Source organism: Ursus americanus, chromosome 9, assembly GCF_024610735.1.
Source record: "Ursus americanus isolate L20-20 chromosome 9, mUrsAme1.1.p, whole genome shotgun sequence".
In the NCBI taxonomy this organism is placed as follows: Eukaryota; Metazoa; Chordata; class Mammalia; order Carnivora; family Ursidae; genus Ursus; species Ursus americanus.
The window spans coordinates 59,073,996-59,087,149 of NC_142135.1; the positions used below are offsets into that span (position 1 = coordinate 59,073,996).

The 13,154-nt window shown below is 38.4% G+C and overlaps 1 protein-coding gene across 19 annotated transcripts in view; it reads left to right on the forward strand.

The window, feature by feature from the left end:
- EYA1 (EYA transcriptional coactivator and phosphatase 1) overlaps positions 1 to 13,154 on the forward strand; it is a 349,658-nt gene that overhangs the window by 264,492 nt on the left and 72,012 nt on the right. For all 19 annotated transcript variants that reach the window (XM_087864819.1, XM_087864823.1, XM_087864826.1 and 16 more), the window contains 2 exons: positions 4,865 to 5,004; positions 6,339 to 6,422. In XM_087864819.1, the coding sequence (XP_087720945.1) occupies positions 4,865 to 5,004; positions 6,339 to 6,422 (224 nt within the window). The remainder of the gene's footprint in view (positions 1 to 4,864; positions 5,005 to 6,338; positions 6,423 to 13,154) is intronic.

A 13,154-nucleotide genomic window follows, 5' to 3' on the forward strand; every position in this document is an offset into this window, starting at 1 on the left:
ACTTACCCAAAGTCATACTTCAAATAAGCAGTGGGATTGTGATTTGAAACATACCAGTTGAGTCCACAGCTCATTGTCCTAAAATCTAGACTGTCCTTCCTGTTCTACATTAGAAGTTGGGAGCACTGAAGAGTTTTAAAGTTTTCTGTGACGGTGGTGTAGACAGTCATTGAAAGATTGTGGGTAGTAATCTTGAAAATAGCCTGTTGCAACAATCCAAGCAGAGATGATGAGAGCCTAAACTTAGAACAAAAGTATTAAGAAGGTAAAAGACCTAAAACTAAGTCTTAATTTGATGGAGCTAATGAGGAATTTCTGGCTTGCAAAACTGGGTAGATGTTGGTACCACAAGTAGACTCAGTAAGAGAGAAGGAGGATGATCCATTTGTGGACAACTTTAGTTGTGGTGCCCGTGGAATATTCAGAGAGTGAGGTCTAACAAACAGTGGGATATTCAGGTCAACAGATCCGGAGGCTTTAGAATCATCAACCTGGAAGTTATTGTTGAAATCCCTCTTACAAATACTACAAACTGCCGAGAGCTTGTAGTGAGAGAAGAGGACCATAGAGAAAATTTTCCCATACTGCTGCTCAAGATATAGTCCACCAACTGGCTGCCTATCCAGTAATTGTTGATTAATAGTCCAAATAACATGAGCATTTGCTTCACAATATAATCAATGCATCACTAAGCACACTGTGTACTTTAACTTTTCTTTTTAATATTAGCAAGACTTTTGATGAAGGAAGCATTGCATTAATTAACATCCTGATATAAGCTTCTTAGTTTGTCCCGGGTCAATTTGATTATCACTAAAACAAAAACACTAACATTTAAACTTTGGGTAGAGGGAGAGGCCTCTAAAGAGACAGAAGTAATAGGGTGAGTGGTAGAATGAGAAGCAGAAGGGAAGTCAAGTTACTCTAATGGGACGCAGTTTAGAGGAGCCAGTGGTCAGCACAGTCACAGAGAAGTGAAATAAGATTAAAAACTAAAATATAATTATTGAATTTGGCCATTATAGGGTCTTCGGTAACACGTTGGGAGTTTTAACCCCTGTTTACTCTCCTACCTTCTGCTGTCTCATTTTTATCCCACCAGTCCACCTCGTAAGTACTCCTCAAATGCCATGTGCACCAAAGACCTTAAATTGACTCTAAATCTCCAAGTACTCTTGGATTCAGTTTTCACTTTACCTTATCTCTTGGCTGATCTGAAGTTATTGATCACTCTCTCCTTCCTGGCATATCTTTCCTCTACAGCACACTAACCTTGGTTTTCCTCCTCATGCCCCACCCATTTACTCTGCCTGTCCCTTCTACTCACTCTCCATGTCCTTCATTATACCCATTTCTTTAATTACATTACGTATGGCATCAATTTCCAAACCTAAACCCAGCCCACATTGCTTTCCTGAGCTTCAGAGCAGTCTAACAGCCTACTGGACATCATGAATACACCAGACTCTTCAAGTTCAGTATATCCAAAGCTGAAGGTGAATTCTCATCTGCATACTTCCCCATAATCCTTTCTTCCTAAATCCCATGCCTTATGCCTTATACCTTCATCTTCCCTGTTGTTAAACCACTGACATAAACGTCACCCTTGACTTCCTGCTTCCTCCTTCTTTCCCTCTCAGTGACACTTCAAATCTGTAGCTCTCTCTATCTCTACTACCTGCTTGGGCTACCAGCAGTCCTCACTGAATTATCCCCCTGGCTGGTCGCTGCTTCTCAGTCTTGACTTGCCACCGGCACCCACACCACACTGGAGCTAGAATTATCTATCTGAGGAGTAAATTTGACTTCATCCCTCCGTTCTTGAATCTTTTGCCTGCCACTCCAGCCTCATCTCTGTCCTCTTCCTCTGTAGAGTCAGGGCAGATTGATTTTTTTTTTTTAAATCTTTGACATTCTCTCTCTCTCTCTCTCTCTCTCTTTCTCCACCTTCACACATGCTCATGTGCCTGCCTGGAGAACATTTATATTCCATTTTTTACTGGTAACTTTGTCCTCCATCTTCAGGAAGCTTTTCTAATCCTGTAAATCTAAGTTATGTGGACTTGCTCTGTGGTTTCCCAGCACTCTACCTTTCTCATGCCATTACCCTTTCTATACTGTTTTCTAATCTCTTATTTTTGTTCATAAATCAGTGACTTCCTCTCTGAATTTTAAGCTCCAAGAAGACTATATTTGTATGGTACATTATTATACTTAAAGCTCCTGGTACGGTGCCTGAAATAGTATGGGCATGCAGTCATTGTTAATTAAATGAAATAAATGCTCTTCTGAGTATTTTCACATTATCTCAGTGGGGGGTAAAGTTGAATAATTTGGAAAGGATTTTAATGAAACATGAGATGTCAGTGGATTAGAAGATTAAATTATTTGTTGAGTTTTACACTAATAGAAGGAAGGAGCATAGAGTCAGGAAAACTGGTTAGTAGAGTAGAAGTGTTTAATCCCACCTCATAGAACAAAGAGGAAGAGATTTTTTTTTAAATCTAGCTTGCATCATTTAACTTTTATCTTCCTTTTAATAAGTTGAGGCCTATAAGGGGTGTGTGTGTGTGTGTGTGTGTGTGTGTGTGTGTGTGTGTGTTTTAATATTTAGAGGTATCAGATTGTCCATATTTTAGGGCTTTTTTTCCACCTGGAAAAATTTTAGATAAGATAATTTAAAAATCTACCTGTGTACTTTGCTCATTGAACTTAGTTTCTTTGGGGACTGGCTTACAGAAGTGAGTAATCAGTTTAATTATCACTTTTATTTAAAAAAAAAGATGAAATATATATTTAAAGATTTAATTGGGTTTCAACACAAGGATAAAGAAATATACACCAAGAACTAAAAGTAATGGGTAATCCATAGGAGGAAATCTAGGGTAAGAAACCCTCAGTGAGATGAACTACTTGGAGGATAAAATTCACCCTAAACTAGCTGGAAGTCAAAGCAAAAGACGTAATGCGATAAGATACATTATTTAACATCATTTAGCTTCTTGTCAAATATGAACTTCAAAAGGTGGAGAGCTCACAATTCAAGATGGACTTTGCAGTCAAGTACTTGAAGTATGAGTCAAAAGATGCCAGTTTGCCAGTTGCAAAGTAAATGCTGTTTCGAAACTGGTAAAGATACAGGCATGTGTTCTGTCTCCGATGGTGGCTATCCAGGTTTGCACAGAGATCTAGTTGCGGAATTTTTAAAGAGAAAGGAGATCAAGACTTTTTCTTCAAAATACAGCTCTGAATTCACTGAGCTCCTTTGAAAATATATATTTCTTTGGAGTTCCTAATTCTCTATGAAACATGGAAGGCAGATGCTTAGTTTGGAACATTTTGAGGAGAGGATGCCAGAGTCATCTGCCTCTGCAAGAAAAGGATCGAATGTGGATTTGGAGAGTATGAAACTGACCAGCCAGCACTGTGTTCTACAGTGTATAGTTCTACAAGTTGGGGTAGCTCAAAAATGCATCCTACGGAACTACATAAGCTGACGTAGTGAGTGGAGCTGTTTTGGACTTTCTGGCCATAATTAACTAATAGGCTTGTAAGTTATCATGGTGGTTTCTGGGTATAAGGACCACATGACAGGTGTATATGAGGAAGTTTGCTGTCTTGTTTCCTATGGCAGAGGAAGGACATGCAAAATCTCATCTAACAGTGATAGGAATATGTTTAGATTTTAAAGTTAAACAGGAGGTATAAGATTGTTCCATGTGATTTAGAAATGGAATTTACTCTATCGGAGTCCATTCCTAGCCACCCAAACTCCTAAGGCTTAAGCCTTAAACTTGGAGGTAATACTGTGGCTGGCCTTCTGGGTACAGTTGAGGATCATAGCATATTAACGAAAGCTACCAGATAGTCACCTGTCCTCAATACTTTTCTGTTTGGTGAAATGTAGTATCAACAATATCTCAATGAGAATTATCATTCCTTATACCAGCTTGAGAGATTCCAACCCATATGTAGTAGAGAAATCTGGCAAAGAGTTTGGGGAGGTAGAAATTGTCTGACGCATGAACTGGAGAAAAGAAGAAACTATAAGGGGTTTTGTTCATCTTGGAAGCAGGGTAAGAGTCCCCCCACCCCAACTCCACAATCCCTACTCAGCCATTCCTCTAGATGGTTGGAGGTGGTTCTTTATTTTGTAGGTTCTATACAATTATTTCTGTGATTTCTCTGAGTTACCCAGGTGAGCAATTTTAATGTGTTGTCTGTTTGGGATTTTTGGCTCAGAGACTAAGATACAGTAAGAATCTGTGATGACTGCTGTACAGAATATGGGTATTACCCATATATCTGTTCTTCCTTATCTTGCCACTCCCTCGTTCTCACATAAAATGAGGGAGAAAAAGGAGATTTTGAAATATTCAAAGAAGAATCTGCCTGGTGATTCATTTTTTCCTGCCCCAGAGTTGATTTTTCTTTTCTTTTTGTGAACCAGAAGCCTTTTCATAAGCACAAGAGTGGCTGGTAATGCACATGAGTGAACCCTTGTCTCAGTATGACCAGGCACTGTTTGCGGAATGAAAGAAAGACACATACTCTGGAAGTGGGGATGGAGGAGCTTTGTCTCCTCATGGAGAACCACAGAGAAAAACTAGGCAGCTTCCTACAGCCTGCTATCTTCCACTATCAATTAAATTTTATCCATTTCTAATCACACTTTCTTTCAAAAGAATGGATTCTTGGAATCAAATATCTCATAAATTATTTATCAATGGAAGTGAACAGTAATGAAAATGAACAGAATGAAATGTGTTTTACTCTTCAAACTTCCCCATGAATTGAAACAAGGTTGATCTTGACACCATGGTAATAGAACCAAAAGATGAAAGACTTTCCTATATTTCTACAGAGTACGGTACAATCCACAGCCCATCAACACCCATTAAAGACTCAGATTCGGATCGATTGCGTCGAGGTTCAGATGGGAAGTCACGTGGACGGGGCCGAAGAAACAATAATCCTTCACCTCCCCCGGATTCTGATCTCGAGGTATGTCATTGCCAATGCCCTAGTAAATAACAAGGTATCTTGGTAATTAAGGGTGGTTCTATACATCTGCAATGTAAATGGCCGTCATAAGATGCCCAAATACTTTCATTACTGCTTTCTTCTCTATATCGTAAGTAAATTATTTTTTTTCTTTTTCATATTACTTGTAGGTAAAAATAATTACATCTGTTTTCTCTGCCATTTTAATTACATGTAAAACATCTGGTTAGTTCTCTCTAATGTAGTAAATTATATAATTTGCTTGAACAAAATTCGCTTATACTGGTCTATATCATTGCCGTTTTAATTAAGTGTACTAAAAACGCTTACTAAAATCCACTTTGAAAATTAAAGACACACACATATATATCAAGAAATGAAAACTGAGATGTTCTAAACTGAAATAGTAGTCATCTTATGAGACCTGTTTTGGTGGAGTTTAAAAGCAGGAGGGATAAATAAAACCTTGAAGGGTAGATTTCACAGCCTTGAATCCACTGCAATTAAGTTCCTGGGTTTTGCCCAGTGAAATCTGAGGGTGAAAAACATGATTATTTTGGCTGGAAAGATGGAAATTTCCCAGCAGAACCTATGTGTATGAATATATACTGGTATGAGTGGAAGGGAAAGAGGGGACAAGTAGGCTTGGGAGGCCTCTGTGGTATCTCAAAGGTATTTTTGAAGTGAATTCCTTTAAATCCGATTCCAAATACCCCAAGTGTGTCAAGAGCATATGTGATGTGTCTGTTTAAGTTGTTAACTATCTACAATCTGAAGAAAACCAGGCAGGAGTCATACGTAACGCATCCATGTGATAACAGTTCAAAGGTAATATAAGGTGAAGAGATGATGTGAAGTTTTAGGTTTTATGTACAGTTTTTTAGTACTTCGATTAAAAAATAAAACATAAGGTTCACTATTTAAACACTTCTTAATAGCAGAGAGGAGAGGTAAGACAAACAGAAAGAGTTTTAATTGATTGGCCCCTCTCTGTCTCAAGAAGTTATATACAGACTAGTTTTAGCTCATTGTTCATTTTTTCAGAATAGTGAACTGAGAATCTACTTCAGAAGTTGAAAGGACGTATATTATTCTTTCTTGCCCATGTTTGTACTGATGTCACTAATGTAATTATCTTCCTGTACCTCACCTGAGGCTCTACTCTGGAGAAAAGCTGGGGGATACTCTTTGGAACAGTTGTATTTTAAAAACATAGTAAATTCATATTTTTCTTTTGTCTTCTATTTCAAGGCTGCTTATTTATGTTGAAGTTAACTGAGTACCAGGTTTCCCAACCAAGGGAAAGACGTATTAATTCCGTTCTTCCTTCGTAGAGGGTGTTCATCTGGGACTTGGATGAGACAATCATCGTTTTCCATTCCTTGCTTACTGGGTCTTACGCCAACAGATATGGGAGGGTGAGTACCAGAGACATCAGTTCTTAATTTCTTTAGAGTAAATATGCCTCGAACTGAGTTTTTTGTCCAGATGGGAATGTGGTTTAACTTTAAATAATAAATCTAAAGTAGGAAAGGGAATAAAACTTAATTTATTGATATAGTCAAATATATATATATATGTAAGGCAAAAACATATAAATGAACAAAAGGAGGGTTTTTTTTTAGGCCTTAAAAATGAGATAAACTTTATGCAATTAAATTCATTCTTATTTCAGACCCTGATGAATGCAAGTGTTTGGATACTATTCTAGGATAAAATATTAACATATAGGAGACATAGAATGATACTTGGTATTTTTTATTTGCGCCATTCTTTTACTTTTTCTATTCACAACATATTCAGTGGAGCAAGTATTGTACATGTTATTGTCATCAGGGATTAGCAGTATCAGTATTTATTTTCAGAACACCGATTATGAATGTCTTTATAAATCCCTTTGCCATGCGGCTAAATTTATGTGAATGGTATCTAAAATTAGGCCTCTGGATGGCAATTGGACAAATACCTCCATGTTTGAGTTGTTACAATACTTACCTTGTGTGGTAGATAAAAAAGAATATTAGGGACTACCTCCTATGAGTAGAAATTCAGCCTTAATGTTCTGCTTTTGGGCTTCTCAAAAACCTTGGAAATTCTTTTTGATCTATTCCTTGGGGGTTTCGTAAAATTTTCCCACACAAAAAATGTGTTATTTAAAGTGGCTATAGGTAATTTCTGAAGTTATCCTATGAATATGGTATTTTTCATTTTTTTAATCTTTAAAGAAATCATAAGTCTTACATCATTGAAGCTATTGGTTCAGAGCCGTGGAACTCAATTCTGTGTCTTGGTGACTCCAGATGTTTATTACAATTAAATGTTAATATTGATACCCCCAAAATGCATGCTCTCGTTACACATTTTATCCAGGCACCTATTCTTTCAATAAATATAAATTGAGTGCCTGCCGTGTAGGTATAGTTGGCAGTGAAAGTTGAGGAATTATCAGTTGAGCTTCACAATGCAGCTTTCCTTCTCATAACCCTGAAGTTACACCTAACCCCCCAAAATAGGCCAGAAAAAAATGCACATTTGTAAGAGCAGGAATATTCTAGACTATTCCACCCTTTGGATTTCTATTCAGAAATAAGATATCTGTAAAACACAAAACACCCCTTCTTATTGTTAGATTTTCTGTGAGAAGAAGACAGTGAACAAAAGTACAGTGCATTATTAAGAAAGAAAAAATAAAGCCATAGACTCATTCAAAGAAAGTCTCTACTCTGTGGCTAGCACATAATAAGGATGCAGTAAATATTAGCTGTGGTGTTTTTTGTATTCCTCCTTCTGTAAATACTAGTATTTCCACAAAACTACTCCTTAAGAAACTAATGATTAATAGCTGAAATATCAGTGTGTAATTAGTAGGAAGAATCCCAAAGATCTTCTTAACCATTTTAACATCCCTACAACTAACTCGTAAGGTACAAAACATTGAAAAGATCATGCACTTAGAACACCAGCATTTGAAAACCATCCAGAAAGTGTCGAGTCTTTGAAAGCTTTCTCACTAAGGGCCAGATTGATGCAAAGAGAATTGTCTTGATCAGGGCTCTGTTTACCACTGAAAGGGGCCAGTTTCAGGCGAGGTGGTGAGCAACCCATGACCTAATGACCTCATGTCAGTCCCTGGCCATAAATCATTGGTTTGCACATGGAATTCACACCTAACCTAGAAACCACTGGCAGCTTAGGGTTTTTCATTCAGATCCTCAATAATATCTAAATAAAACACTACAAGTACCACAAATTTTATTTTTAAAATGTCAACCATTAGTATTTTGAGGCTTTATCAAATAGTATTTTGTTAGTTTGTTTAGTTTTCTCATACTAGAGCATGTGATAAAAAGTTTTATCTCCTGTAATTTCCAAAACCAAATGTATATATTCTTTAGTATGGGTGATCTGAAATATTTAAATATACGTTAACCATTCATTTATAAATTGACAGGGGTTGGGGAGAAAGTAACCTCAGAAGGCGTGATTGGGGAAGGTCTTGCTGAGCATGACTTTGAACCTGAGGTCCGAATAAAAGAGGCAGGATGATATTGTGACCATCAGGGGAAAGAGAGTTCTAAGCAGAGGAAGCAGTGAGCACGGAAGCAGGAAAGGGTTTGATATTTGAGGGATACAGAGGTGAGTGTGGCCGAGCTCAGTACTGCAGATGCAGAGTCGAGATGTAGGCTGGGATGAGGGCAAGTACACGCCATGTCAAGAGGGTCAGTCTCATTGCACATGCCATAGAAGATCATTGGAGGACTTCAAGGGAGGACATGACAAGATCTGATTTAGATTTTTAGATTATTTTTGGCTGTGTGTGGAGAACCAATGGTGGGGAAAGAGGGTGGGGAACAGAAGGGGGGTCTTAGGGGTGACCTGATGTACCAGCAGTAGAGATGGTGAGAACTCACTGGATTCTGGATTCTATGGCAAGTAGAGAAATAGGATTTGCAAAGGATTTGATTTGGACTGGTGGGCAGTAATAGAGGGGAGTGAAAAAAACATTCCTAGGTTTTCATCCTAAGCAGCTAGGAGGCTAGTCGTGTATTTGTTGAGATAAGGAAGACATCCATTTGGACCAGGCAGGAATGTGGATGGAAGGTGAGCCTGGGACACATGGGAATAGACAGGCCTTCAGATAACAGGTTTAGCATTGACAGTACACAGCTCAGAATCAGAAGGTCCTCAGACACTCTTAGTGTGATTTCATCTTAAATGTTTGTGAACACCTCCTTTGGGCTGAACACCTGTTGTCTCGATGCCATGAGGCATCCCTTCCGAAGACACATGGCTGAGGATGTTGGATGTAGCCTGAAGCATGCAAGGAAGCTTGCTTAATGTTCTTTTTATTAGAGAACTTTAGAGTCAGGAAGAATTTGCTCTCAAATCTGATAATCATGCCTTGTAAAAATGTGTGGTTCAACAAGGATTCTTCCAAACAATAATAATAGCCAAGCTGATCTGAGCACCTTGCCTCCCTTTCATTCCTTTCACGAAGGAGAGAAATCTTAAAGCAGTTGAAGGGCAAGCCTTCTTTCTTGGAGCATAGTTTTGGTGGTGCCCCTGACATTGTTAAGGAAGCATGTGGTTGGGCCTTACTCTACGGGCATATAAAGAAATGAATGCCTGACAATGTGATAGCTGTTCTGTCTCTATGGGAACCAGATACTTGAGAAGTAGCTTAGTCACAGTAGCTTAGTCAACTCAATGAGTAGGCCATTCAGTAAGGGGATACAGGATCTGGTTGATATAATGCAAAATTAGGGCATGTTACAGCAATATGTACAAAAAAGTTCGAGAATGTCCCACCTTCCATGTAATCCTAGCTGTGGGAAGCAGGCGTGTTGGGCATTATAAGGAAGTGTTTTATAACAAAGGTGACGGGAACAAAAAGGGTGCTAGGTACATGACAGGTCTGGCTGGGGAAGAGAAACGAAAGAACATATTAGCAGGAAAATGAAGTCCATGGGTATGTTATCATAAATTAGGTTCTTGTTAATAATGTCTGTCCTAGCTTTTTTTGCTTAATGCATTTTTAAAAGTTGCTTTCAAACTAATCCATATCCCCCAATTTTGCTGAAGAAAACTGATCTTGATCTTTTCTCCATTGAATGCCTCTTTAAATTAGACAATATAATCCTATTGTTAATATCAAACCATATACCCCAAACTTATATTTCCAGTTAAGTATTGTGCTGATGTTCCAAGCGTGGTTCCCCTCTTGTGGGAGGACTCCCCAAGATACCTATAGCCAGTGGCTTCATTGTTTCAATACTTCATTTTATTGTTGCTTCACACCTGTGTCTCATATGGATTTGGGCTAGAACAGGTCCTAAAGATATTGATCCTCACTCTTCATTTTACACAAAAACTTAAACATGAACACTTGAGACAACATAAAGCTTAGCATTTTTAACTATAGGCCGTACTTATTAACAATTTCCTATGTGCCCAATACTTACTTAACTCAACATTAGTGTTCTGAAACTGCTATTACCAAGTCCATTTTACAGATAAGGAAACTCAGGCTTGGAAGGGGTTAGAGACCAAATAAATGGCATAAAATAAATACTAATTTTATTTTAATGTAGTTGAACCTTGACTTCCAAAAAACCATGAAACACAAAACCACCAACAAAACAAAACCTTGAATCTGGCATAGTGGCCAGGGAGTAATATGTGGGAGTGTCTTTAAATTTATGAAGTACCAGTATGAGACCCACCTATGGTGAGACAGATTTGAATTCATATAGCTCTAGACTCAAACCCAAGCTCTGACTTTTCAGTTCTTTGACCCTGGGTAAACTGTTTATTCACACTGAGTTCCAGTTTCTTCATCCATAAAACTGGCGACTTGACTTGCCAAATTGTTTTAAGAATTCAGTTGTGTCAGATATATCTTGGTAAAGCCAGGAGAAGAAAGATCTAAGCTGTGTCCTGAATTTAAAGGGCCCAGTACTATGTCTTATTAATAAAAATAACCCCATAATGAAAACAGCATATGTCACTGATTGGTCTTGTATCTGCTGTCTAAACATTTGTCTTATAATGCACGAGACTTCTAGAAGGATGCTAGTCACCAGTGTGAATTTAAATCAACTAAGTGGTTTTATTTTTTATTTTATTTATTTATTTACTTATCTATCTATTTATTTATATTATTATGTTCAATTAGCCAGCATATAATACATCATTAGTTTTTGACGTAGTGTTCAACAATTTATTAGTTGCATATAACACCCAGTGCTCATCACCACACATGCCTCCTTAATACCCATCACCCAATTACCCCATTCCCCAACTCCTCTCCCTTCTGTAACCCTCAGTTTGGTTCCCGGAGTCCAGAGTCTCTCCTGGTTTGTCTCCCTCCGTGATTTCTTCCCATTCAGTTTTCCCTCCCTTCTCCCGTGGTCCTCTGCGCTATTCCTTATGTTCCACATAGGAGTGAAACCATATGATAATTGTCTCTCTCTGCTTGACTTATTTCACTTAGCATAATCCCCTCCAGTTCCATCTGTGTCGTTGCAAAAGTAAAAAATAAAAATATTTTAAAAAACGAATCACTACATTCTACACCTGAAACCAGTACTACGCTGTATGTTGACTAACTAGAATTTAAATTAAAACTTGAAACAGGAAAAAAAAAAAAGAGAAGTCATTCAAAACATTTACAAAGGGAGGCCATGGGCCACACACACTCCTGTGACCTCGTAAGGCTGAGGTGCTGATTATGGGAAGCCCCTCAGAATTACTTGCGGAGCTTTTAAAATATATCCCCGTCTAAGTGCCAGCATCAGGAGATTATGCCTCAGGATCTACAGGTTTCAGTCATGGGGGTTTTGGTCCAGTTTCCCACACTGAGAAGGTGTAAAGAAAACACCCTGGCATACAGATGTGTTAGACATTGCTGATCAGGTCATTACCTTTGTCAGATGCTCCATAAAACATCGCAAATGCACGATCATGAAAAATTGTGATAAAATATGGCTTCTGTTCGTAGGGTGCTGGTGACTGGAAATGAGTGTTCTGTTTGCATGAGTGTTAAACCTTTAAGTGACAGAGAAAGTGTGATCATAAACATAAGTGGTAAGTTTTGTATTGGCCACCATAGAAGTAAATGACTTAAGTCTAACTGGAAAAAAAAAATGTGGTCATGGATTTCAACTTCATATAAGGAATTTTAATATTGTTCAAAAAATAAGTCAACTAAGCCTCCCTAGTGAGTATATACTGTAATCATTTGGGACACTGGGCAGAGAAGAAACTGACAGCAGTTGAGGAGCCAATTTTATTCGAACACTCCCGTTAACCAGTAAAGGTTGCTGTTCTTACCCTGTTTCAGAGCAAAACGCTAAACTCCAAAATCTTTTGAGGGATGGTCCTCTTCTGTGGCGCTGCATTCTTGGCAAGGCACCAAAGTAGCCAGGCACACAGTGTCCTCCTTGGATTGTAGAGGATCTGGTTACTTAAACAGAACAATCCCTCTTTAGGAAGCTCCGGACCAGAGGCTGGGAAGTATTTATTAGCTGACCCTTTACCAAAAATAAAGGCTTTATGGGCCATATGCCTTCATAACTGCTGACCTCTGCCCTAGGAGTGCAAAAGCAGCCACAGACAATAGGCCAATGAATAAATGCATCTGTATTCCAATAAAACTTTACTTATAGTTCCTAAATTTGAATTTCATGTAATTTTCATACATCGTGAAATATTTTTCTTCTGTTGGATTTTAAAAATCAAGACTAAGAGTCTAGGCCAGGAATTGACAGACCATATTCCGTAGGCCAAATCTGGTTTATGGCTTGTTTTTGTAGGGCTTTCAAGCTAAGAATGTTATTTAAATTTTTAAAGGGTTATGAAAAAGAAGAAGATGTATCAGAGACTTTATGTGGACCGCAAAGCCTAAACTCTTTGTCTTTCCCTTTGGAGGAACAGGCAGGCCCGCCTCTACTCTAGGTCATGCTCTGAACTTTGGGGTGATTCATTTTGCTGCTGCTTTTGGGACATCAGGACAATTCAGTGACACGCACACTGTGGCCAACTAGACCGTAAACCCAGTGCAGGAATTGTGTGTCTGTGTCTGGGTGTCCGAGACAAGCCAACACTTGAGTTTGTTAGGGTAGGTGCCGTGGCTGTAACAAATAGGCCCG